Genomic DNA, 23,896 nt, shown 5'->3' on the forward strand with positions numbered 1-23,896 from the left:
CGAACGTCGACCACACAAGATTTAAGAAAGCCTTGAGATCACTGTGGAACGCTTGAAGCAAGAATCGACAGACGGCTTTGGTGTCTAAGTGGCCGGATAACGGAAGGGAGCCACACGCACTTTATGCTGGTTGAGATAAGCTTTCCGGTTCTTCCTGGTGGTTGATTGTGTCTGCCTCATCCACGTAATCGGATGTGAGGCTCTTGTTCGGGCCAACCGGATGTATCTCAGACGTATCACTGCGTTTCTGGAAAGTAATGTGAGATCCATCGGGGACCGGAAGGTGATAATTGCAATTATAAGAGGGTGAAAAACGTACGATAATTGGGAAATCATATCTCATAAGCCGCCCGGGTCGTTTTCACTGGCAGATTGTAGCTATCCGGTGGCGTATGAGATTGAAGATCATAGCCACAGATGGCTATTGTGTTTCCAACAGTTGACATATTCAAGTGAAGTAATTGTTATCATACCAAAACAATTCAAGTAGATTTTAATGTTAAACCTAAGCAGGTAGGTAATTGTGAGACAACCGTATTGTTTTGAAAAGTTACTGGCGCTCTTGAATCTGCCAACCTGGCTCTGGAGGTGCGCGGTACCCCGCTAACCCCGCTAGCTGCGAAGCTTAAAGAGCGTATCCATTCATGGACATTACCCGTTTAGGTAATATACTTAGGTACAAGGATACGTCACTTCAAAAGCCACACGCGACTCGACCCATACATTTTTCCAAATATCAATTTAGACCGTTTGACGCGACTCCACTTTCCAAACTCGACGCGCCTGGATTAAATGTTAATATGCAACTCCCGATCCAGAGCCACTAATCAACCTTACGTTAACAATACACATCTCGCTACAATGCCTTGCTGCCGTTGATAGCACTCGAAGACCGCTGAAAACCCGAAGAGATGACAGAGTCCTCTCCAGCGCCAGATAGGCCATTCGACCCGTCTAAACCTTTTGAAGGCCTGGTACTCTGCTGTACCAGTATCGAGGCCGACCTGCGCGTATGATATCTCAAGCCCACTTACACCATGCCACACTCTTGACTAATCGCGCCACTACTGTTTAGACCGAGATTGCGCAACGAACAGCGGATCTGGGCGGCATTCACAAGTACGACCTCACGCCGGATGTCACCCACCTAATCGTCGGAGACTACGACACAGCAAAGTATCGCCATGTCGCAAGGGAGAGGCCCGATATTAAGCCAATGGCTGCTGGTTGGGTTGACGCAGTGCGGGCGTTATGGCTAGAGGACAAAGAATTCGATTTCGCTGCGCTGGAAAATACCTGGAGGCTGAAGACGTTTGAAAAAGGTGGCGGTATCCCTAACAGCCCGTTCGTCGAACGAAGAGAGAGGATGAGGTTAATATGTTGTTTGACCGGCTTCGAGAACAGTACGTTATCGACCTATCCCCCCTTTATAATCGGAGGCTGACCAGAGAAGATGAATTACGCTCTACGATTGAGAGAATGGTTAAAGCGAACGGTGGCGAATACCTCGGCGATCTCTCCAGAGCCGTCACCCATCTCATCGTAAACAAACCCGAAGGGAAGAAATATATTGCTGCACGGAAGTGGCGGATAAGGACCGTCTCTATCGAGTGGCTACACGACAGTATCGAGCGAGGTATGATCCTCAACGAGGAGTGTTACGATCCGACGTTGCCTGCCGAAGAACGAGGAAAAGGAGCATGGATAAAGAGAGACCTAAAGCGGGGTGCTTCCCTCGGCAAGAGGTTGCGCGATGGTGTGGCTGGCCCTTCGGCCGACGAAGGCCGGAGGAAATTAAGGAAAACTGCAAGCATGAAACTAACCAGCCAGAAAGACAACCCTTGGGGTGATATTCTTGTCAACCAATCGTCGACCGACCTATCCAGATCAATGATTACTACTAGTGCTGATGAGACAGCTACTAGCGTACCCCTTAACTCGCACTCAGCAGACTTCAACACACCTGGTGTTGAGGTTCCGCAGCTCGCACAGCCGAATCACGTCAAACAGGTTGACGCCGGCGTCTTTTTCTCATGCCGCTTCTTCGTCCATGGTTTTCCTCAGAACAAGCAGGAAATTCTGAGTCATCATATCTTGTCTCACGACGGGCAAGTATCGCGGTCTATCGAAGACGCCGCCTCGCCTAGCCATGGCGAATCATTAGATCGGCGCTATCTCATTGTCCCCCAGACGTCTCAGCCTGATTCTCATCCTGAGCTTCCGGAAGGAATGCACATCGTCACCGAATTCTACATTGAACGATGTGTTCATAACAAAACCCTCTACAAGCCAAATGAGCATGTACTAGGGCAACCATTTCCCCGGTTTCCTATCGAAGGGTTTCGTGGCTTAACAATATGCACAGCTGGTTTTAGGAATGAGCAGTTGAATCAAGTAGAAAAGGCCATTACCCAGGTTGGCGCGAAATATTCCGAGCGACTAAATCCACAGTGTTCATTACTGGTCTGTCCTTCTCTAGACGCAGTTAGGAAGCAGAAACTGGATTTTGCCATAATTTCGAAGATACCGATTGTCAGTGCCGATTGGTTATGGCAGTGTATAACGACGGGTTGCCTTGTGCCGTGGGAGGATTCTCTATTCAAAGAACTCACCCAGCAGGTGTCTGTACCACGGGAGGCCCCCAAGAACAAGGAAAAGGGTACAGTTACAAGCTCAAAAACAGAGCGCGTTCACAAGAAAATCCCTAATGCGCGACCATCAGCACCAACGTCTGCATCAACAATGAAACATGGAATCGATATGACCGCATTCGATGACGATACTCCCATGCTCCAAGATACGGATGTGCAAGAGCAGGAAACCAACGAGACCAACTATGAGACAGCTCTTACTCATCAAACGGAGGACATCAACACGGAGCCCACAACAATCCCTGAACCACTATCGGAAATAACATCGAATGCCCTGAACAAGTCCCCATCTCCACAGAAAGTATCTCCGCAGAAGACAACTCCTACGCCGCGAAAGTTTAAACGTGTCCCGACGGGAGGCGAAGTAGGAGACTCTGAAGGCGGTGACGATTCCGACACACCCATTTTCCCATTAGAAGAGAAAGATATCTCTGTGGGAAAGGAGGAGGAGGAGGAGGAGAAGGAAGAGCAAAGGCGGCAGACTGAACGAGCCAAGGCGGCAGAACGCGAAGAAATGTCGAAACGATTGAATTCTCTCGTGTCTCGCGATGGGTTAGCTCCAGAAGCCGATAACTTAAAGCCGCAACCAGCCCCAGCGCAACAACGTCGAAAGCGCAAGATCCTCGGCCGTGCAGCAAGTAATGTCTCGGCGACATCAAGTGCGAGCGCGGAATCATTTAGCCACGCGAGCAGTTTCAAGTCTAATTCTAGGAGAACGGAATCCATAGCACCTCGCCTAGACTCAGCGCAGACCACGGCGGGTGCTTTTGGGCTTCTAGGTAAGATGATGATGGAACAAAACGACGATGGTAATCATACAAGGGACGGTGATAGCCCGCCGCGCGCTACGCAGCTCGCATACGACAAGTCCGAGTCCCTGCAACATCGTGCCGCTGTTGTAGGTCGTATCAGCAAGCAGGATAGCCTAGAGAATGACAAGCCAAAGGAAAAAGTATCTTTAGCAAGCTTAAAGAATGAGGCAGGGTTAAGTGGTAATACGCAAAGGTCTTCGACGAGAAGAAGTGCAAAACGACGATGATCTTGTATATACTTGATGATTCAGGCATGAAATGAATGATGTGTAAAGTCAAGCATATTGAATAGTATTCAGCAAGTGTTTAGATGTCTACTAGGTGAATAGGCCAAGCGAAGGTTCGGTAACTCGGGCTTATTTGAAATATATTGCTTGACTATCGGGTATCGATTGTATCCTACAAGTAATCTCTTTGCTTTCCTGATTCCCAGCATCACTCATAGACTACAATAATCTACCATTAAATCGGAAGGCTACCTAGAGGACAGCCCGAGAGAAGATGATCCCGGTTCCGTCCAAATCGAAAGGAGGACATGTGATACCCCCAGAGCTCAACTAGCGAACTGGCCGGCTACCTAGCTGGATAGTCCTACAGTAACACAAGCAAATCTGGTGTTTAACTAGTGTTGCATTTTCATAACAAATCGCCCATCCCATCGTTGTTTCTTCTTTCTCTTTCTTGCCTTCCTTTTTATCATTTCCCTCTGCTTCTTACTCTTCATCTTCTTCCTCCTCCTCCTCCTTAGTTTTGTCGCTCAAGTTCGCCTGAGCGAGGCTCAACTAAAGTTCTGGTCTTCATTGGATCCAATTCACTGACTTCAAAAATTCTGTTCTACTTCTTTCCCTCCCATTATCCACCCCACCAGCTACTGAACTAACATACCAAACTTGCCAAGTGAAGGGCGTTATCCTACAGCGCCGCCTCGCTTAGCATGCTCAGCATAGCAGCGGCCGCTCCTCCGAGACCCACGGCCCGGATCGTCTCATCCCGGGCCTTCTTCTTCGACGTGCGGTCCTCCTTAGACGACCTACCACTATTCGTGGTGTAGTGATCGTCGTGGTAGTCGCGATCCCGGTTTCTCCTCGACGCGGTGCTTGACGAGCCGCCGCCGTGGTATCGGTGGCTGGAGCTGCGATGACGATGGCGATCGGCGTATTCTTCCTTGCCGTCGTCGCGGTCGCGGTCGCGGTGCGAAGAATAGTATTCTTTGTCTCGATGGCGCTCGGAGTGCCGCTCTTTTGATTGGTCGCGGTCTTGGTACCGGTCTGATCGATATTTCTTCTCGCGATCGTGGTCGTGGTCGTAGTTACGGTCCCTATCTCTATCTCTGTCCTTTTCCCTAGTCCTCTCTCTAGACCTATCCCTAGACCGCTCTCGATCCCGATCTTTGTCTCTTTCCCGCCGTTCTCGCTCGCTTCGTCGGTAAGGTAGGCTTCGTGAAAGCGAGCGGGAGCTCTCGTCTATGAACTGCGGATTGGGATCGATGCGCACGTGAGGGTCGTCGTTCTTGTTCTTTAGGATGGATTTCGGCTTTACGGTGGCGGCCGGGCTGGTGCCCGCACCGCTGTCCTTGTCTTTTGTCTTGTCCTTTCCGTTGGTGGATGGAGGTGGCACGATAAATGGGTATGTCTTGGTGCCCTTGTCGTTCGTATCGCCGCTCCCTCGTCTTGTCGTGGCGTTGCTATCTATACTACCTCTGGCGTGAGAATGCACCCTACCGTCGTCATTGAACGATGTCGAGGGCGCCGTAGAGCTCCGCCGGAGGCTCTGCTGGGAGCCATGGTAGTTTTCTAAATAAGAGCTAGAACGCGGGTAAGATTGTGAGTATGAGGAAGAGTCGTAATGATCTCGGTCTCTGTCGCCGTAGTCTACCTCGCTATCGGAGGTACCCTCATCGTCACTTGAGTCGTAGAGCGCGCTTGCTGAGCTCGCCGTGCTTCCCTTCCGGTGCCGACCTCGGCTATTCACCACGTAAGTCGCGCTATCATCATCGTCGTCATCCGAGCCATCTCTATCTGCCCCTTTCCGCCCTGGTCGCCGCCGCTCTTCCTCGATCACGTCCCAGTTCCGGTATTTGTCCGGGTGGTACTTATTCTCGGCCCGTCTCCCACCACCTCCACTTCCGGCCGCAACGGTAGCAACGGGAATAGCAGCAGCGCTAGAGCGCCGGCGTCTCGAATTCCTAGCCTCCGTGGTCCGCCGTGCGAAGTCGGCTACTTGGTCCCTGCTTAGTTCACCGAGCACGGCGACGAAGTCCGGCCGTGCTTCGTACCGGACCCCGGCGCCGGCGAGGACCTCTGGTGACACGAGCCGTCGCGAAATCCGAGTCCATTTCGCTTCTAAGGGAATCTCCCGGCCTTGGCTGTCGGGGGCTAGATGCGCACTCCTCTGCTGGAGTGCCGCGACTGCTTGTTGCTGCTCCGGACTGCTGCCGGGCGGTGGGACATGGCGCGAGGGCACCACGGATTGATCGATGACGACACCGTTATGAGCTATTGTTGAAGATGGGAGGGCAGGACGTGAGGCGGACGGAGGTAGCTGATGCTGGGTAGGGGAGGTTGACATATGGTAGTTTGGACCGACTAGTTCCCCGGACTGTCTCGGTGGCTGCAGGTGCATGTTCCCGGGTGGCTTCGTAAGGGCCAGCTCGGCAGCCCGTTTATCGAGCGCCATGAGCTCCCGGGTGGACATAAGCGCCATCGAGTCCTCATCATCACCACTCGAGGAATGACGGTCGTAAGAGAGGTAGGTTGGATGGTTCGACATTCTGGGAGGCTGTATTCGCTGGTTATCGTCGTCTTCCCCTTCCAAACGTTTCATTCTCATGGATGGAAATAGTTTCTCTTCGTCGATTCCGGACTGCAGCTCTTCCGGACTAAATTCATCCGACGTGGGATAGGTTGGGCACGTTGGGTACGGAGCGATCTGAAGCCCGTCATGAGCCTGAGGCCGGTAATGCTCCAGAAGCCCCCGCACCGAAGGCGTGCTGCCGCCGTTGGCGCTGAGCTGCTCGTCTAACTGGCGGATGTATGCTCTTATGACGTCCTAATGCATGAACACATGTCAATATCATAATACTAGATTGGAGGGGCCCGAGAATGATTGGGTTGAATATTAATGAGATATGTTCGACAAACCTGATTCTTACGCAACACCTCTCTGGAGAATCCTGCACTTTCGAGCCCATCTCTAAAACGTTCCCAGAGCTCCTCTTCGTTTTCGTCCGCCAAATTGGAATTCTTCCGCTGGCATATGCGCGTCGCGATAACATCCACCTTATCTTTGATCGAGTCGAGATCCGCGCTATTCGTATCGACCATGCGGCGAGACTTAGATGGGTTATGCAGCTGAATCGTATCGAGGAACATATCGATGTTCAGCTTTTGATTTGCAAGCTTCGACCGTATCATGCCGATCATATCCTTCTCGCGGCTCTCCAATATCGTCCACCCTTTCTCCCCGTCCATCTGCATCCCACCATCGCCGCCTCCGTATTTCTTCTCCAAAATGGTATCTAGCTGTTTGAGCGCAAATTCGGAGTCCTCAAGGATGGGCGTCAGCTGCCGCGCATAGACTCCGCTTCCGTCTGCGCAGAGTAGCGACTCGGGATCCTCAGTCTCGAATTTCAAGTGCTTGAGCACCGTGTGCAAGCTGCGCACCGCCGTCGAGATCTCATCTAGATCAGGACCGGCGGCTCGCGCCCGCTTATACAATTTCCGCGCAAATGCATCGACCCGCTCGATATCGGAGGGCAAGACACGCGAGGCGGGGACAGAAGCATGGGGTGCTGGCGGTGCATTGTTCGGGTCGTGAGATGGCATCGCACTTTGTACGTATACGTACGTTCGTTCGTACTTTTTTTGTTTCTGGGAACAGAGCCCCTCAGACTCGAGTTTCGACCCTTTTAGTACTCTCTGTACCCTCTGTGTTCTTAGATGCTCGTCGTGGGCAAGTTGTTTCGTGTACGGCGAACTGGTTTATGTGCGTGCGTATCTCCAAGCGAGCAAGGTAACTTGAGTGACGTGAATTGAGATAAGTTGGAGAAAGGAATTGGAGAATGAAAACAGAACAGGGAATGGAAAAAGTGAAGCGAAGTGGGATGTGCTGTGCTGATGATGGTTCGGTTCGCCTAAGCTAAAGTTGGACTATAGGGAGACAGGGGTTGAACACGACTAGGCTTAGCTGCGGTCTAGTTCGACCTGGAGATACCGAGAGGCTTATACGGAGGTAGGATGTCTGTCTCTTTGGCTGTCGTCTGTTGGGATCACAAAATACTCGTGGGCTTGGGTTAGGAATATGCAGATATCTTGTCTAACCTCAGGTGAAGAACGTAGTTACCTAGGTAGGTATGCTAACGTAAGGGCGACTGGTGAACAAGCTAGATATCTGTCCGAGTTTGCTTCTACGGGTTCAAGTTGATTGCTACTACGTATCGTCATAGACCAGCCAAAGATAATAATAAAACAATAGAACCCCCAGCTAGCCAGGATTGCGGTCGTACAACCGCCACGGTATGCTATTGTGAGAATCAGTAGATGTGATTCACTCGACGATCGTGTCCTTACATAAAATTTCTATGTCACATCTGATACTTAAAGAGACTGCCTAGAAGGAAGCAGAGAGAAACGCCCTGCTTCTACTGTGCCGACGTATTAATCCGGATTGGCTAAGCGCCGGTCAGACAATCAAGGCACAAGCGAAGAGACTAGAGGAAGGCAACGTGTACCGTCGCTCATATCGTGTCTTTGTGTATGGGGAAAGATGAAGCTGGCCGATTGGAACGGTGACCGGTGACGTATGTGCTAATTGGGATGGACACCATAGACTAAACATGTCATCATTATTCGTAGCTTGGAACAAAATCGTGGCAGGGCTAGCCAATCATCGTCTTGCTTTCCGCTCTGGACCCTTGTAGGAGTGTCCCAGTGGCTCTTCTCCCCCCTGTTGCTGATCCCTGAGTATCATACCCAGGTACGAAAAAGTCGATCTTGCTGTCTTGTCAGTACATATTCTTGATCCCTGGAAATCTCGAGACACCACGATGGTTGGGCTGGTTGGATGGCGAGAACGACTAGAAGACTCGTCTAACCTGCTGACTTTTGACTATTCGATGGGGTTCACTGCGCCACCCACCTAGTTGATTTGACGTGCATAGGTACATATGTAGGTAGAGACCCGTATCCATGTACTGCATATGACAGCATAAAAATTTTCACCCTTTTTGCCCTTCTCCATATTCTATTAGTAAATCTCATCGTTTATATGCAGGGTCCTCCGTCTAGATCTCCTGGAACATGGGAAGTCGAGGTCGGTTTTGTTATGACAAGCGGATATTAGCGGATATGCCCGACGTGTCTCAGGAATTAGTAGTACAGACAGGAAGGCCATGTGCACAATGCCGTGTTTCCATAACACGGAAAATCTGTATCTGTCGTTTTCGCCGCAATAATCATACTGTTTTACTTCCTTTGTCCACCGTGCCGTCAATCCGGGGAACTCAGATAAAATGTATAGCAGTGGGACAACATTCCTTCCTTCCACTTCCTTCCACTGCTCTGCTGACAAGTAACAAACACCGAGGGCTATGCTTTACCTAATATTCTTCCTAGTCTTCCGTAAGAAAGACGTTACCTCGTGGCTCACCCTCCACAGCCTTGTGAGCCACTCAGCAGAAATATAGTTAATGAAGATAAGGCAAGCCGAGACTAAAGATAAATGAGGCGAGGCTCCGGTGCGATCTACAGGACCACATCACTTGATGTCCGATACATGCAGACGATGCCTAAGATGGTGTTTTCCACGTCAATCGTCTGTGTATTATCGCCGCATAGCATCAGTTGTAGCAATGCCAAAGTGCGAAACTTCACATTTTGATATACCTCGTGATGTCTGCATCGGTTTGACAAGCAGCTTACCCGAGGTTGGCGTCGCACTTAGCAGCCTGGGTGCTTAAAAGCTTACCATTACGCCATATGGGTTGACCGATGTTGTGTTCGATACCTTGAACCTCAATGCCAACTGGATGATTCGGCAGCTTATAATTTAGTCCAAGCTGACTTGGTCCTCGGGCGAAAGAATATATGTTCCTCCACATTCAGCCGCACAAACTAATAAATGTAAAAAAAGCCACATGTTACCGTACGTAGCGCGTACGACAGCATCAGGTTGCGGCTGGCTGCGTTGGTGCCACTAAACTGCGACTAGTTCACCTCGTAGGGCAAAGGGTTCCGGCTTGAAGCCGACAAACAACGGGAATAGGGCGAGCGTAAACTATTTCCCATCACAGCTTAAAAGGCGAGCTAGGGTGTTGCACCGGGTGGAAGATAGGCGCGCGAGCAAACAGCTGTCGAGACCGTACTCGACGAGAGGCCCGTAACACGACATCGTCTAACTGTAGCTCTGAACTTAGAACTAGGCTAGATGGTTGTGACAACTAAGATAGTCCAATGAACACTAAGGTCGAGTCTGAGAAGCGGCTTGGATTGTGCCTCATTGATTAGGGGTAGGCGTGTGAACCGAGGAATACTGCAGACAGTTCAGCAACACAAACACTTCAGAAGTGCGGTATACTTGAAGCGTATCGATGTAGATATGATGTTGTGATGCTTCCATCTATGCAAACAGCGTTTACTTGAAGTGTTCCCGGGGTCTTGGATATCCCGTGAAGAACAGCTACAAGGCTCTACTGAATAATCTCATCACTGGTTTTAAATGAAAGTCTTGATGGCAGGGAAGGCTGTACGAAAATTATGCTGAGCGCCCGGGATGGCCCAAGTGCCTAGGTGGATAGATATTGTCTATAACTCTTGGAAACACCAAGCGTAGCTGGAAATCCACGATGTCACCCCTTGGATGCGCCTCATATTGCAATCCTCTCCAATGAGTATTGCCCGACTTGCTGACTCCTGAGATGGCCAGTTTCCCTTTGAGACCTGTCCACTAGCTCACCACCAGATACAATCTTATGTGTAGAAATTCCGCCCTTCGCCTTGAGCCCCAGAGGCAATGCTTGGGCACCGGGTTCTTTCACGTGCAATGAGATTGGCTTCATTTTGTCCATGGCGCCTTCGACCTTAGCTTTCTTCGACGCCTCGCAGTATCTTACCGCCTCACCAATAATGCCACGGAGGTAGACAGCTTCTTCTAATCCTTCTAAAGCTGCGCTGACTTCAAGCTTGAGAGAAGCGACGAAATCGCCCGTTTCGTCAGCTGCTAACACAGCATCGTTCAGAAGCCAGCCGCCAGGTCCGATGGAGTCTACGCAGCGTCCAAGGAGATCTGCGATGAGCTTGATGATGCCGTCGGGTGGGGCGTCGAGGGTAGAATCTCTCTCGAATTCGGTTGTATCTAGATAGCGAGATGTCCACGCGCCCCTCACCAACTCGACGCGGAGGAGATAGATCAGAGATAAGATCTCTTCTGGTTTGAACGTGGCTCGTAGGGCTTTGATCATCGAGATGTTAGGACAATTGCCAAGCTTTGCGAAAGCCGCGCTCAATCCAGAGCCGCGAATACCTGCGTCTTCATCTAGATAAGACACCGTCTTTTGTATTTCATCCTCCAGGTTGTCTAGTTCCATGCCAATGTTATTCAACTCGAAATCTCCATCTCCGTCTCCGTCTCCGTCTCCGTTTACCAATATCTCTTCGGTCAATCCATTGGTAAGTAGCTTCGGTGGCGGTTTCTTCGGGTCTTGGACTAGCTCGAGACTTCTCATAATTGTCCGCACGGCGATGAGTAGCTCCATCGCCCCAAGATTCGTAGCAGAAATATAGGCGACCAGAAGTTCTAGAGTAGGATCAACATCTGCAAGTCGGAGCACAATCTGTTCAGCTAAGAATGAATCGGTCTTTTCGTTATCCCTGATTACTCCTCGGAAGCCGGACCTCACGTTCGAAAGCGTCAGGTGCCCAGCATCGACAAGGTAGCTGACAATATCGCTCTGCGGTAGCTGACAGATAAGCCGAGGCACTGTCGAGTCATCTGGGAAAGAGTGATTCCATTGGAAGGCCCGGCTGATAGCGTATATAATCCATCTCCGGTCTACAGGAGGATATCCCGCGCGGGTCTTCGGCCATATCCAAGTTAGCGAACCTTTTGGTAGGTTCGACACTCCTTCTGCTCCATCTACGCCGCCCGGTGCTTGAACTGCATCTTGGACTTGGATAGAGAATTTTTGAGCTAACATTAATTCGAGGCTACGAATATCATTCGCATTGAGGAAAGCGTCGGCTCTCGCTTCATCTGCAGTCCACGACTCCCAATAATCGCCTCTGATAGAACCTGGGAGATAATTGGAAAAGGTTGATGTTTTCGTCTCTTCACCCGAGGGGGATGTTGCTTGAATTGAGTGTCTTTTGGGTAGCTGCAGGCCACGCCCGATGGAGTCGATCAAGAGACCTTCGGCGCGTCGCTTTCTCGTTCGCAAAATGGGCGCCTCTAGTTGAATGGCAACTAGGTTGGTGTCGACAATCGCAACGGCAAGTTCCAAACGGGAAAAATAAGCAGCAAGCAAGCAGGCTGTTGGCTTTGGGCCAGTGCTTGGGGCATCCTGGGTATCGGAATCGATACATACGGAATTCTGGAAAGACCGGTAGATCGGATTATAGATACTCAGGTGGTTGGGAGTGGAACAGAGAAGTGAAGTTTTGCTGAGGCGCAGGAAGGACGTTGTGTCACTCAATTGCATGGTCGACGTGATTTTAGGGAGACTTGCCGCTAAGTCATACATATTAAACGTCTGTCCACGAAATTCCAGCAGGCTCCCAGACCGAATATCGAGGCGGTATGAAGCGATACCCGATTCTTGCGCAGAAGTTGGGATAGGCACAGCATGTAGCTGAACAACTCCTTGTTGATGGGAGCTGACAGAACCATAGGAGGGCGGAATTATTGATAGAACATGGAGCCGGCGGCTCTGCTGTCCATCTAACTCGTGATTCGATATGAGCACCAGAACCTCGGCATCCGTATTCATGTCTTGTTTAATCTCGGAGAAGAGACTAGAAGCCTCGTCGCTACCTTTGAATACGCCCTGTACAAGATCAGATAGAAACACAGGGTGGCAAGAAACGATGTTGAAATCGCGTTTTGAAGCTGTAGGGAGATCCTGTTGTAGAACTGCGGGAGACGAAATCCATCTTCTCTCTAGAGTATCGGGATCGAGGCAAATAACCTCGCCATCCTCCCTCACAATCAGGAGCTCGTTATCCAATGTTCGACTGTTAGCCAGTCCTTGTCCAATTGGCGCAGCGATAGGAGCAACACATATAACTGGCCGACCCGCACTCAAGGATATCGATTTAGTGACAGAACCAGTGTTACCAGAAGCATCCACAGAGTCCTTGAATAGAGTGACCTTGTACTCGTGAGATTCTCTCGTCGCCGCATACGTGTGTCTAGAAACCTCTTGTGTTCCCTCTACCTTGCGCCGAATGGAAGCTACAGAGCACGAAAAGATTGACTGAGGAGGAACTGGGTATGATGTGACGAGTCTAGCTGAAGATACCTATAGGCGTGTGAGCAATGGCCAATTCAACTTGTAATGGGCGTTAAACGTTCTCACATTGTAGATATTCACTGCTTCTCCATCAATTCCCACTGCTAACTCATGGCGCTTTCTCTTCCTCGACCCGGGCGCAGATCCGTAGACTTCGCTAACAACATATCGGCCCGTCGTAGGGTCAAGAGGTCGAGGTAATGAAGCCAGCACATATGGCTTCTGCATTTGAAAATGAGAGGCCATGCTGTATTCGTAGCCAACAGTATTGGGGTTTCAAAAGTGACGATCTATCGCCATCTATAACGAATGGCTGCAAGGTTGTGATGTGATAGAGGATGGATGGAAAAAAAAAAAGTTGCAAAATCGGGGGTTGTTTGCGAAAATGCCGATCCGACAATTAGGCGCGACCAGGGTACCTACATACATAGTACGTACATGCAGCATTTTACCTTTTTATGCCTGGTGGGGTATCAATTGAACCCAATTGAGTTTAGACGTTGAAACCGCATCTCTTAATTGATGGCCGGAAGGTAGTCGCGTAGGACGCGCAGTAATGCCTAGTACTAGTACTAGTAAGACGCGACTTCTTCAATATTGAGTTTGCGCATTCACGTCAAATTCACAGCAATTGAACTCGTCAACATTCGACTTTCAACTTTCACTTTCTCAACTTCTAACTACCTACTCAGGCGACTCCTAATTGACATTCACTACGCACATATATTGTCACATTATTACAACAATATCATCAAAGAATGGTTACAACATCACATGTCAACTCTGTCCTGGATACCTTTTAAGGTATATCAAAGATAGTCATACATGAAATAATCATTGCCGCCATCATGAACGAGCAGAGCGCTAGCACCGACATAAAATGCAAGAAGCTTCACCCATTTTTCTCGACGAACAATACTCCTAAAGATAGCATGTTAAATGTCGTAACTCCTGTCACGCCAGACCCCTCGTGTAGTCCCAATTCTGTCGAGGCTGCCGACAACGATACCGATCAAAGTCCTCCGTCTAGCAAACTCAAGAGAAAGCGAGGTCAGACAAGCGATACCCAAAACGCACCCACATCAGGTATGAGGCGTCAGGGGATGATAGATCAGGTACCTAGTAATGCAATACTTACCTCTAGCACAGCTTCTACCTCAAAGCCTCCGAAGGTGCTCAAACTCAACCGCGCAACCGGTACAATTGGTTCCCCTCCGAAACCGAAGCCTATCGCCAAGAACCCAACGAAACGTGGTCGAAAGCCTAAAACGTTAGTAGTTTCTATACACTACGGCCAGGACGATGATACTTCACGACTTCGAATTGGTCATAAGATACGCGACATGCTCGCCGGTGCCGATTCGCAAGCGATGATAACAACCGTGCCGAAATATGCTCCTCATGTCCTTCCTAAAACGCCACCCTCGAGTCGGGACACCGAACCGCCACCTAAGAAAGCTACCCATCCGTTCTTCCAAGGGAAGACGAACACAAGCCCAGTTGAACAAAAGCAAAAGCCTGAGCGGCGAATATTCTTTGGCTCGGCATCTAACTCATCGAAACATGTCCAGCCAGCTCCCGGCAAGCTCGACGTCCCGGTCCCCGGCGTCAAGGTGAATAAACTCAAGGTGCCGGGAGCACAGCATCCAGCCTGGCCATCGAAAGAGACAGCGCACGTGCGTGGTGACGAGTCACATAGCTCTAATACATCTGGTTCCACCGACGGTGAACAATACCGATGCCTCCAAAATAAACGGAAGGCGAAGGGACAACAAGTCCAAATTCCCGAATCCGAGTCGATACTGCAGCAGACTGCGTCGAAACTAAATTTAAAGCAGATGAAGGAAGACCTGAATGCTGACGATGATGAATTCCAACCGCCACCGTCTGTTTTAAGGGTCCCTAGTAGGCACTTTGAAAGCGGAAAGAAACTACAGGCGCGCATATTTGGTGAATTAAAAACTCTTCATCGACCCGACAATACCTCAAAGGCGCATCCAGCGGTTACGCATGCTTACAGTTCTATCGAGAAAAACCTGTCCGCTTTCGACAGGGCGACGTGCGAAACGAGTGCGTGGACCCAGAAGTATGCACCTTCATCAGCAGAACGGGTGCTTCAGAATGGCCGGGAAGCCGAGCTATTACGTGATTGGCTAGAATCTCTTAAGGTGCAGGCTGTGGACACCGGCGCAACAGATTCTGGAGTGAAGGCAAAGGCAGTTGCTCCGGTGAAGGGTAGAGGCAAAAGAAAGAAGAGATTAGACGGGTTTGTTGTTTCTAGTGACGAGGAGGGGGATGAATTGGACGAGATATCCGAAGTAGAAGGGGACTGGTCACAGAGCGGTAGCCAAAGCAACGCGAAGAAGACGGTCATACGGTCTGGTTCTGCTCGCCGAACATCTCGAGATGGCGGTCGCTTGGCTAATGCTGTGGTCCTCAGCGGCCCACATGGTTGTGGCAAGACGGCGACTGTGTACGCCATTGCCAAGGAGCTTGAGTTTGAGGTCTTTGAGATTAATTCAGGTTCTAGAAGGAATGGCAAAGATGTCCTAGAAAAGGTCGGCGACATGACCCGGAACCATCTCGTTCAGCACCGGCATAAGGAAGACGCGCCCCGGGAAGAAGGCCTCCCGGAAGATGAGGTGGATCGAGACTTGAAGTCTGGCAAACAAGGCATGATGACCGCATTCTTCAAACCGAAGGCGATTATAGCGCCAACGCCAACTCCAACTTCAACCAAGAAACCGACGAATTCGTCCAGTGCGAATGATACAAAGAAGTCGCCCAAAACTCAGAAACAGTCCCTAATTCTACTCGAGGAAGTCGACGTACTGTACGAAGAGGACAAGCAATTCTGGGCGACCATTGTCTCTATGATTGCTCAGTCAAAACGCCCTTTTGTGATGACATGCAACGACGAGGCATTGGTTCCCTTGCAGAGTTTCAACCTACATGGCATTTTCCGCTTCTCTAGTCCGCCCAAGGACCTCGCCGTCGATCTGCTCCTTCTTATCGCCGCCAACGAGGGACATGCTCTTCGACGACGGACAATTGAGGCACTCTACGACTCACGCGGCCACGACTTCCGCGCCTCAATAACCGAGCTCAACTACTGGTGTCAGATCGGGGTTGGAGACGTACAAGGAGGATTTAACTGGTTTTACCCCAGATGGCCTAAAGGCTGTGATGTCGACGAAGACGGCAATGTTATCCGAGTGGTCAGCCAAGACACGTACCAAGCCGGCATGGGCTGGCTTAGCAGGGACTCGACGATCAACAGCTCATCATTTCGATCGATCGAAGAGGAATTGCACCTCCAGGTCCGCGAAAACTGGTCTCTCGACACGTTCGATTATCGGCCCAAAGATGAATACTATTCCTGGGCAGATACAGCTACCGAACAATGTTCCTCAGCAAAAGAGAGACTTGAGCTTTTGGAATCAATGGACTCGTACGTCGGCTTCATGAGCGACGCAGACCTTGGCTTGACCGATTTCTCAGCGACGCCCAACAAAATTTCCCTAGATCCGTCCATCCCCTGCCTACCAGCAAAGGCAAAGGATGATTTTATCATTGGTCGGCAGCTCATCGAGGCATCCCCTACCATCCATTACGATACAGCAAGTTTCGATATGGCTTCCAGTTTGAGGCATCTGGGTAGACGACAGTTACGATATGGGCGGACTTCAGACGGCGTCTCGAGCACCTTCAAGCCGTTAGACGAGGTAGAAGTTACTGCGAAGCTAAAGCACCATCTCGGCGGGCATCCGGACGCACAACCGGCCGTTACGCGAATAGATTATAGTCTCGCATTCGACCCTATCGCCGCCTCAGAGAAAACAACTGCCTCGGGCTACCTTGATCCTTCTGTATTCGATGGGACTATGAGGTCGATTTGTCTCGACATAGCGCCTTATGTTCGTAGCATCGTATCATACGATCAGCGACTTCAGCAACAAAGAGTCTCCCGCAGCAGCCTACTCAGTGAGGGCGGGCAGCCTGGAAAGAAACGTATGCGCACAACGAGGAGCGCGTACTCAGCTCTAGAAGGCAGCTCGCGAGCCAGTACGAGACGAGAGAGATACTTCTCAGCAGACATCAACCCTTATCTCGTGATGCGGACGGGTGGTGAAGGATGGGATGTAGTTGTGGCTTCAGCTATGGAAGAATTGAGGATCACAAGTAGAATTATAGCGAGCCCCCATACAGAGCCAGGTCAGAATGGAGGGTAGAGAAATAACCCGACCGGGTATCTCGTCGCTGTCTAGCCAAGTCCAGGCGTGTATATATTCGGGGGTCATGGATATCGGAGATATTTCTGCACCGGCGTTGCTATAGGCGCATATTAGGGGCTTTTGAGCATTGTGTGGCGTTGCATTTTACCGGCTGACTACACCGGAGCTGCGAGGAGAGGATCCGGCGGGGGACGGTAACTGTCATATATGTAGTACTTCGCATCCATACACATCACATATAGCTGAAATGCAACACATGAAAGCATGATGATGCCCATTTACCTGATCTTTATTTACCTGATCTTTATTTACCTGATCTTTATTTACCTGATCTTTAGAATCATTTCCTAATTCGGCCTGAAAGAGTATTATACAAAACCATAATACATACAGATGAACGAATGCCCGCTCTAATCTATCCCTCGACTCGAATGATTGATCCTCCCGCCCATGTACCCCGCAGCCTGCAGTAATTCAATGTTCTCGTCTCTATGCCATAGACGAACACACCGCTAAATGAAAAGTGTGGTATCATCCCAAATGCAAGTTTCCCTTTTCAAAATCCATTACTCATACTGAACCTAGACTTGCTCTTTGCTTGTCTATCCTTGTTTCGGCCACTGACATCGTGTGCTCGGACAAGCAAGGATGACGCGGCCCTCGCTAAGGCATGGTTGACAACCGGCATCTTGTAGGATTCGAACGTCCCATCAAGGACCGGTAAGACATTTAAGCCGAAATATAAGACCTAGAGCCTAGAGCAATGTTGCTGCGACCAGAAAAGACTTTCAGGCCTCTTCTTGACTGCTAGCCTTCTTGTGCTTCCTGCTTTTAGCGATAAAAGCAAGGCATACAGCCACACCTAGTCCTGCAAGACCAATGCCCATATAGAACGCCCCCCGGTAACCTTTGAGTACATCAGCTGGATTACCTCCTCCATTGTTGACCTGCGTCTCGACTGTTCCGGCGAAACCTAAGCCCAGCGAGATGCTGTAATTTACCACCGTGTTGACCAAGCTCGCGGCGATTCCCTGGTGCTTTCGGTGCACGGCGTCGGACAGAATAAGCGTTGCTGCCGGAAAGCTCATATCCATACCCCAAGGCATAACGACAATTGAGACGAAAAGCTGGGCCCAATAGATTTGCTCGACGGGGCAAGTAGCGATGATGGTTATGCCTATCGTGAAGAAAACGAGGGCCATGGTCATGACTACCGGCGGCCGCAGACGATGCAACGAGTAGCCGGTGAAGAGCGCCGCGCACAATCCCGAGAGAGCTGCTGGAGCAAACTTGGCTGTCGCTAATAGGGGGGGATCGTGTCGAAGGTTGAGCTGGAACTGCCAAGTGTAGAAGAACCAGATCCCGAAACAAGACCAACCACACACTATGGCACCCAAGACGAACGATACATCGAAAGAGAGTGCGTGGAAAGGGATCAAGGGGTTTTGCGCATAATTCAACTCGTACACGAAGAACGTGCCCAGGAGCAGCAACCCGAGGATCAGTGTCACGTAGACATAAGGTTCAGGCCAGCCCACAATAGGGGCCTGATTCCACGCGAAGTTGACCAAGACGAGACCAGCCACGCCGATAACTGTTCCTACCATGTCGAGCTGCTGTAGCGTGTCCTGTAAGCCTTTCGGTTTCTCGTGGTGGTGCGCATTCGAAGCTTCCGGGATGGCGTAGTATCCTATGACCAAGGTCGCGGCGAGGACAATACCAAATGCCCAGAAGGCCCAAGGCCACCAAGCTAGGGCAAATATACTGGCAAATAGCGAGCCGAGGACAGATCCTATCGGGGCCATAGCGCCGAAGAGCGCGAAGACCATCTCCTTCCGTCGTCCGGGAGCGTAGGTAACACCGAAAATGGCCAATCCGTTCGGGAGGATGATAGCGGGACCGATTCCTTGGAAGACACGGGCGAAGATAAAGAGGACGTGATTCGAGTAGATGGCAAGCCCGCAGATGACGCTCCAGATGGAATACCAACCCATGCCGATCAGGAACATGGTCTTATGACCATACAAGTCTCCAAGCCTCCCCGAGAATAATATGAACGTTCCTATAGTCAAGCTGTATCCGGCTATGAACCAGCTCAGCTCTCCGGGATTCGTGATGCCGAAACTATTGCCGATCGTCTGGATAATACTTATCACTTGACCGAGGCCAGCCTCTTCATCGAGCGTTAGCTAGAGGCGAACTCAAGCAACGAAATAAGGGACGGGGACTTGGACACTCACGCGTAAAAAGCTGCGCTGAGCAGATGACCATAACGAAAAGAGCTTCTTGGGAAAAGGGAAGCGTTTCGGCGATGGATATGTTAGTATCGGATCTAGTCAGGCTCCGACCCTTAATACGTCTCCCATTCTCCTCGCTCTCCTCGTTCTCCTCGTTCTCTTCACTCTCCCCTTCGATACCCTCAGCACCGTCCTTCTCGTCGCTACTTGTCCACGTGTCATCTCGCATAGGCGTCCGCGTCCCGGCACTCATTATCAAGGAGCCGGCAGATAACGGCGGCACACCCGGCGAGTCCGGTGATCCCTCCGTCCAGAAGCTGCCATGACTTCTCAGGGGAACCTCAGTGACGCTGGAAGCCCCTGAGCTTACGATACCATCGCCGGGCACGGCCTGGTGCTCATCGTCGACGCCCATATTCGTTCAATATAGTGAGTGACCCAGCGCTGTCCCGAAATTGTCTCGACGTCTCGATATCTTCTCGCTCGCTTAGCTAATGGACGCTCTTCGAGGCGATCAGCGACCCTGGCGCTCGAAAACGGCGGAAGAATCAAGAAAGCAGATAGATCGGCTGGGTAGGAAGGAATCTACGCCGCAAGTCTCGATGTGAGAATAAGAACTCGACAAGAATTCTAGAGCCTCAAGGGACTAAATTGACGGGGCCATCCCACCCTCATCAGATGGCAAAGAGATCACATAATCTTGGACCATAAATACGTACCTTCACAACTGAACGGGCCTGAAGCATTTGTAAGGATTAATAAAGGGCAGTTCGAGAAGGAAGATAAGCTTACTTCTCCCGACCCGTTCCAGGGGCTTTCCTAGCAAGGGTATTTACGGGTACCGATCCGCCAGGCTTGTGGTGGCTTGTCAAATAAGAGTTAAATAACATGAGGTACCGGATCTCAATGGGTCTCTCTAGTGCTCTTCTAGTTTGATTTTGCATAAATTACATGTGTACCTACCTAAAGCCTTTAGTCAGAGACATACATCAACGGCTTATCGACGGATTTGGGGTCGGAACGCCGAATAAGTGCGACTAGCCTCGGAGTTTTTCGCGCTTTTTCTTTCAACGATCCCAGCCGAAGTTTTCTTTGACCGGCCCGTCAGTTACGTAGGTAGTACGTCGTCGCGTAGGGCGGTAGCTGCCATATTTAATAAATATGGTAAGAACATTAATTACTACTTACATGTACCTAGTGTTTATCCACCTTCTCGCGTCTGCGACATCGGGCCGCATAATATCTCTTTCGTCGAGTATCAACTACCGTATGGCATAATATTACTATTTACCTAATATCACAACCTTTGGAAAGGCTATGTCGCTTCCGTTCGAGACCAGCTGAACAAGGCTAGACAAGCTCGGAGCTGATTTCTGGCTTCGGCCGGACCCAACGTGTCGATGATGCAAAGATGCAAAAGAATGCAAGGGGATCTGCAGCCATCACCATAATCCCTGCGTCTTATCATATGGCAATACTACTAGGTAGGCAATGGTACTACTCACACATACCCATTAGCGACTATGAATAGCGGCTCGCATGTGTAGATGCCTGTAGATGCCTGTATATGCCTGTAGGATCCCTTTCTGACAACCTCTAATAACACCCCGTTAAAGAAGGTCTGGGCCGGTATTTGGAAACATGATAACTTACTTCCCTAGCACTGCTACCTTATGCTCCCACGTCCTCATTTATCTTATGCATAGAAGTCGAATTGCGTGGGATTGACAAATAATCCTAGGTATGGACCCCGTGGGATTTGTTTGACATTGATTATTGCAGATAAAGACGAACGTGGTTCCAAGGTTCTTGACATATCCTATTGCAGGAAAGTCTTAAAACCGATACCATCGCAACCCAATTACTCCAATTATCGTCATCATCGTGCATGCTTCTCACGCCGAGGGAGGTGACAGGTTATCGAAGCCCAACATTTCCCTTTTCGGCATGCCGACTTACCACCACCACCACGACATATCCAGCGGCAATGCAACCTGCCGTAGCGGACGGGCGGGACGGTACATACCCGTAAGTACGCAGGAAGGTGAAAGATCTCACCGATATTTCGAATGGAATATGGCTACCTACTTGCTTATATTATAAGCCGCGAAGCTGTGAAGCTGTTGGAAGAGATAAAAAAGCATATAAAACCCGGTGCCCTCTCCCTTCCAATGATGGGTAAGTACGTTAAGCCGAAACCCGATCTTGATCGAACGCGGGTGCAGACATGTTTGCCAAAACCCTCAACTGGATGGGCGCATCACTTACGAATTACGTATGTCGGTGTATTACTCTACGTTACCTGCTTTACCTAGCTCTGGCACGTTTGTGAAACGTTCTCTTCTGTCAGTTTGCTGCACGCAATTCTATTCACCGCTTAGCCCCCCCATACATGACGGCAGGTAGACGAGACGAACGCGTATAGTTGCTTTCCCGTTGTGCATTCCTAAACAATGTACGATGCCTCATGAAGTGGTAGCGACATTCAGGTGGCAGGCTAGAGCAGGTCTTCCGTCCCGTCTTAACAAAAGCAAAATCATTATGGGAAGAAAGGATGACAGACCGGCCATATTTAACATTGATGCGGCCGGTCTACTATGGCCGCATCTCTCCTATGCGTTTAGTGCCACCACACCTCTGACGTATTACAGCAGAAGTTGACCAAGTCACGCTGTTGTTGAGCCAATTTCTCTAGATTGAAACATGACTTCGCCTAATGACCCTCAAGCCAAGGTGTATTCTCACATCAACGGCGAAGTGAGCGACTTCCAAGCTAGGCTGATCGTTTCCGAGCTGTGCAAAGGTTGGCCCGTTTATCGGGACGCATCCGAATGGAAGAACTTCCGCTCTCTTTTCTGCGACGACGCGTATGTCTGGACAAGTTAGTAACTGCCTACTTACCTATCTACCCACAGCGAACGAGTCCGGGTATTTCGAGGCTGATCACCGGGTCGTTTAGCTTGGAGTAAGCGTCAAACTATCGACAACTTCATCGAAAAATCAAAGGAGGGGAAATCGAATGGCGATTTTATCATGCACCGCGAATGCGGCACGTTGGTTGAGCTTAACCCCTTTAAATCTCGAGCAGTCGGTAAAATGAAGGCGACCATTACTCAACGGTTCAGGATTGGTGGAAACGACTCTACAGGAATCGAACCGATCGTATTCGACGTGGACTGCGATTGCCGGTTTCATTTCTTCTGTCTCCGCGACTCCGCCTGGAAGGTCAAGTACGTCAAGTTGGTATACGAGAAGGATAAGCTCGTTCCTGTCGACGGTAAGATGACGCCAAGTTTCGCCAAGGAAACCCTCGACAGATACCCAGAGGGCTACAAATATCTCGGAGCGGCCCAGAGCATGCTTGGCCATGACGTTGACGTCTGCCTTCCGACCATCCAAAGCCCAGATCTAGGCGCAGCCAACCCCCAATGGCTAGAGTTATACGACAAGATGGGACAGTGGCTCGACGGAAACGATATTGATCTGTCGACCTCCTCATAGTTAGGGAGATATCGGCCAAAAAGGGGGTCGTGTGTGTGACGAGCACGAATCAGAGATTACCTACCTAGATAAACGTCTATACTCAATTAGAAGCCACGGCTGGGAATGAGCACGGGAATATCATGAATTGTGAATAAAATGGGAGTATCAAAGTGCGTTGATAGATTATGTGGTATTTTCATTCACTATAACTCAACGTAAATGATATAGCAATGTTCATTCGAACATACCATGTTTCTTACTTACATTTCATGGTAGAGCCGCAACGACATAAACGCGAAATAAGTTTAACATAGGTAAGGAAATCTTTTGGGCAGTAGCAAGCAGAAGCGAACGACGCCCTAACACCCGATGGCATCTCTTATTACGGCCGATTTTTCGTAGGTATGTATGACCGCATTATTATTAGCATCGCCAGCGCGTATTATTGTCAGGCAATCGATTATAAAACGTTCGATAAAAATTTTCTATTGAACCCTTCGTATATTACTTCTTGGCGCCAGTCCGCACAGCGTCCCGGATAGCTTTATTGAGGTTATAGTTGGAAGTGAAAGTATAATTATACGAATCTACTTACCTGCCTTTATAAGGATGATGTTAAGCCACTGTATACGGTTGGTTCTATTCGGAGCCTCAACGTTCCATCTTTTGATGGGCGTCGCATTTGGAACATGGCAGACAGGATGACAGACGCAAGTACTATGTAGGGTTTCAAGTTGCATCTAAGTGAATGAAACTTCCCCAAGTAGATTACCGTACGGCCGCTGATCGTTTAGGGCCACTAGCCAAGATCTCGGTTGCGCGCCTATAGAAGAAGCGGGATGATTGGGGCGGTGCAGATTCGATGCAGCTTCGATTTCTTGGCCCTTCTGCCAGGTGGTAGCACTCAGGGGCAAAGGGGAATTTTGCCGAGGAGCCGACGGATCTACAGTGGCGCATACATAAGCGATAAACGCTT

At 50.0% G+C, this 23,896-nt stretch overlaps 6 protein-coding genes across 6 annotated transcripts; 3 read left to right on the forward strand and 3 right to left on the reverse strand.

Annotated features, from left to right (window-relative positions):
• Nucleotides 1–562: 562 nt before the first annotated feature.
• Nucleotides 563–4,033, forward strand: F4807DRAFT_228388 (uncharacterized protein). Its single transcript, XM_047994131.1, has 3 exons — nucleotides 563–1,010; nucleotides 1,076–1,403; nucleotides 1,454–4,033. The coding sequence occupies exons 1-3, from the start codon at nucleotides 912–914 to the stop codon at nucleotides 3,688–3,690; spliced, it is 2,664 nt and encodes an 887-aa protein (XP_047851159.1). The 5' UTR covers nucleotides 563–911; the 3' UTR covers nucleotides 3,691–4,033.
• F4807DRAFT_438764 (uncharacterized protein) lies at nucleotides 3,832–7,945 on the reverse strand. Its single transcript, XM_047999149.1, has 2 exons — nucleotides 6,604–7,945; nucleotides 3,832–6,511 (listed from the first exon to the last, which is right to left on the reverse strand). The coding sequence occupies exons 1-2, from the start codon at nucleotides 7,285–7,287 to the stop codon at nucleotides 4,376–4,378; spliced, it is 2,820 nt and encodes a 939-aa protein (XP_047851160.1). The 5' UTR covers nucleotides 7,288–7,945; the 3' UTR covers nucleotides 3,832–4,375.
• A 1,927-nt stretch (nucleotides 7,946–9,872) lies between these two features.
• On the reverse strand, nucleotides 9,873–13,300 carry F4807DRAFT_228395 (uncharacterized protein). Its single transcript, XM_047994132.1, has 2 exons — nucleotides 13,032–13,300; nucleotides 9,873–12,974 (listed from the first exon to the last, which is right to left on the reverse strand). Exons 1-2 carry the CDS (start codon nucleotides 13,209–13,211, stop codon nucleotides 10,326–10,328), a joined length of 2,829 nt encoding a protein of 942 aa, XP_047851161.1. The 5' UTR covers nucleotides 13,212–13,300; the 3' UTR covers nucleotides 9,873–10,325.
• A 289-nt stretch (nucleotides 13,301–13,589) lies between these two features.
• On the forward strand, nucleotides 13,590–17,486 carry F4807DRAFT_438770 (P-loop containing nucleoside triphosphate hydrolase protein). The gene is made up of 2 exons (XM_047999150.1): nucleotides 13,590–14,051; nucleotides 14,115–17,486. The coding sequence occupies exons 1-2, from the start codon at nucleotides 13,814–13,816 to the stop codon at nucleotides 17,195–17,197; spliced, it is 3,321 nt and encodes a 1,106-aa protein (XP_047851162.1). The 5' UTR covers nucleotides 13,590–13,813; the 3' UTR covers nucleotides 17,198–17,486.
• F4807DRAFT_438773 (MFS general substrate transporter) lies at nucleotides 17,477–20,581 on the reverse strand. The gene is made up of 3 exons (XM_047999151.1): nucleotides 19,948–20,581; nucleotides 19,441–19,866; nucleotides 17,477–19,373 (listed from the first exon to the last, which is right to left on the reverse strand). The coding sequence occupies exons 2-3, from the start codon at nucleotides 19,850–19,852 to the stop codon at nucleotides 17,989–17,991; spliced, it is 1,797 nt and encodes a 598-aa protein (XP_047851163.1). The 5' UTR covers nucleotides 19,853–19,866; nucleotides 19,948–20,581; the 3' UTR covers nucleotides 17,477–17,988.
• A 1,815-nt stretch (nucleotides 20,582–22,396) lies between these two features.
• On the forward strand, nucleotides 22,397–23,023 carry F4807DRAFT_438783 (uncharacterized protein). The gene has a single exon (XM_047999152.1). The coding sequence runs from the start codon at nucleotides 22,471–22,473 to the stop codon at nucleotides 22,936–22,938; it is 468 nt and encodes a 155-aa protein (XP_047851164.1). The 5' UTR covers nucleotides 22,397–22,470; the 3' UTR covers nucleotides 22,939–23,023.
• Nucleotides 23,024–23,896: the final 873 nt, after the last annotated feature.

Source organism: Annulohypoxylon truncatum (assembly GCF_022578515.1).
Source record: "Annulohypoxylon truncatum strain CBS 140777 unplaced genomic scaffold F4807scaffold_33, whole genome shotgun sequence".
NCBI classification, from domain to species: Eukaryota; Fungi; Ascomycota; class Sordariomycetes; order Xylariales; family Hypoxylaceae; genus Annulohypoxylon; species Annulohypoxylon truncatum.

Excerpts from the sequence above, each read along its gene's own strand:
- F4807DRAFT_228388 (XM_047994131.1), top strand. The coding sequence starts at position 912 with ATGACAGAGTCCTCTCCAGCGCCAGATAGGCCATTCGACCCGTCTAAA. Across the intron at positions 1,011-1,075 it reads GTATCGAGGCCGACCTGCGC|ACCGAGATTGCGCAACGAAC; the intron begins GTATGATATCTC and ends ACTACTGTTTAG. Across the intron at positions 1,404-1,453 it reads TTTGACCGGCTTCGAGAACA|ATGAATTACGCTCTACGATT; the intron begins GTACGTTATCGA and ends TGACCAGAGAAG.
- F4807DRAFT_438764 (XM_047999149.1), bottom strand. The coding sequence starts at position 7,287 with ATGCCATCTCACGACCCGAACAATGCACCGCCAGCACCCCATGCTTCT. Across the intron at positions 6,512-6,603 it reads AGGTGTTGCGTAAGAATCAG|GACGTCATAAGAGCATACAT; the intron begins GTTTGTCGAACA and ends TTCATGCATTAG.
- F4807DRAFT_228395 (XM_047994132.1), bottom strand. The coding sequence starts at position 13,211 with ATGGCCTCTCATTTTCAAATGCAGAAGCCATATGTGCTGGCTTCATTA. Across the intron at positions 12,975-13,031 it reads AAGCAGTGAATATCTACAAT|GTATCTTCAGCTAGACTCGT; the intron begins GTGAGAACGTTT and ends ACACGCCTATAG.
- F4807DRAFT_438770 (XM_047999150.1), top strand. The coding sequence starts at position 13,814 with ATGAACGAGCAGAGCGCTAGCACCGACATAAAATGCAAGAAGCTTCAC. Across the intron at positions 14,052-14,114 it reads CCAAAACGCACCCACATCAG|CTTCTACCTCAAAGCCTCCG; the intron begins GTATGAGGCGTC and ends CCTCTAGCACAG.
- F4807DRAFT_438773 (XM_047999151.1), bottom strand. The coding sequence starts at position 19,852 with ATGGGCGTCGACGATGAGCACCAGGCCGTGCCCGGCGATGGTATCGTA. Across the intron at positions 19,374-19,440 it reads CTCAGCGCAGCTTTTTACGC|AGGCTGGCCTCGGTCAAGTG; the intron begins GTGAGTGTCCAA and ends CGCTCGATGAAG.
- F4807DRAFT_438783 (XM_047999152.1), top strand. The coding sequence starts at position 22,471 with ATGCACCGCGAATGCGGCACGTTGGTTGAGCTTAACCCCTTTAAATCT.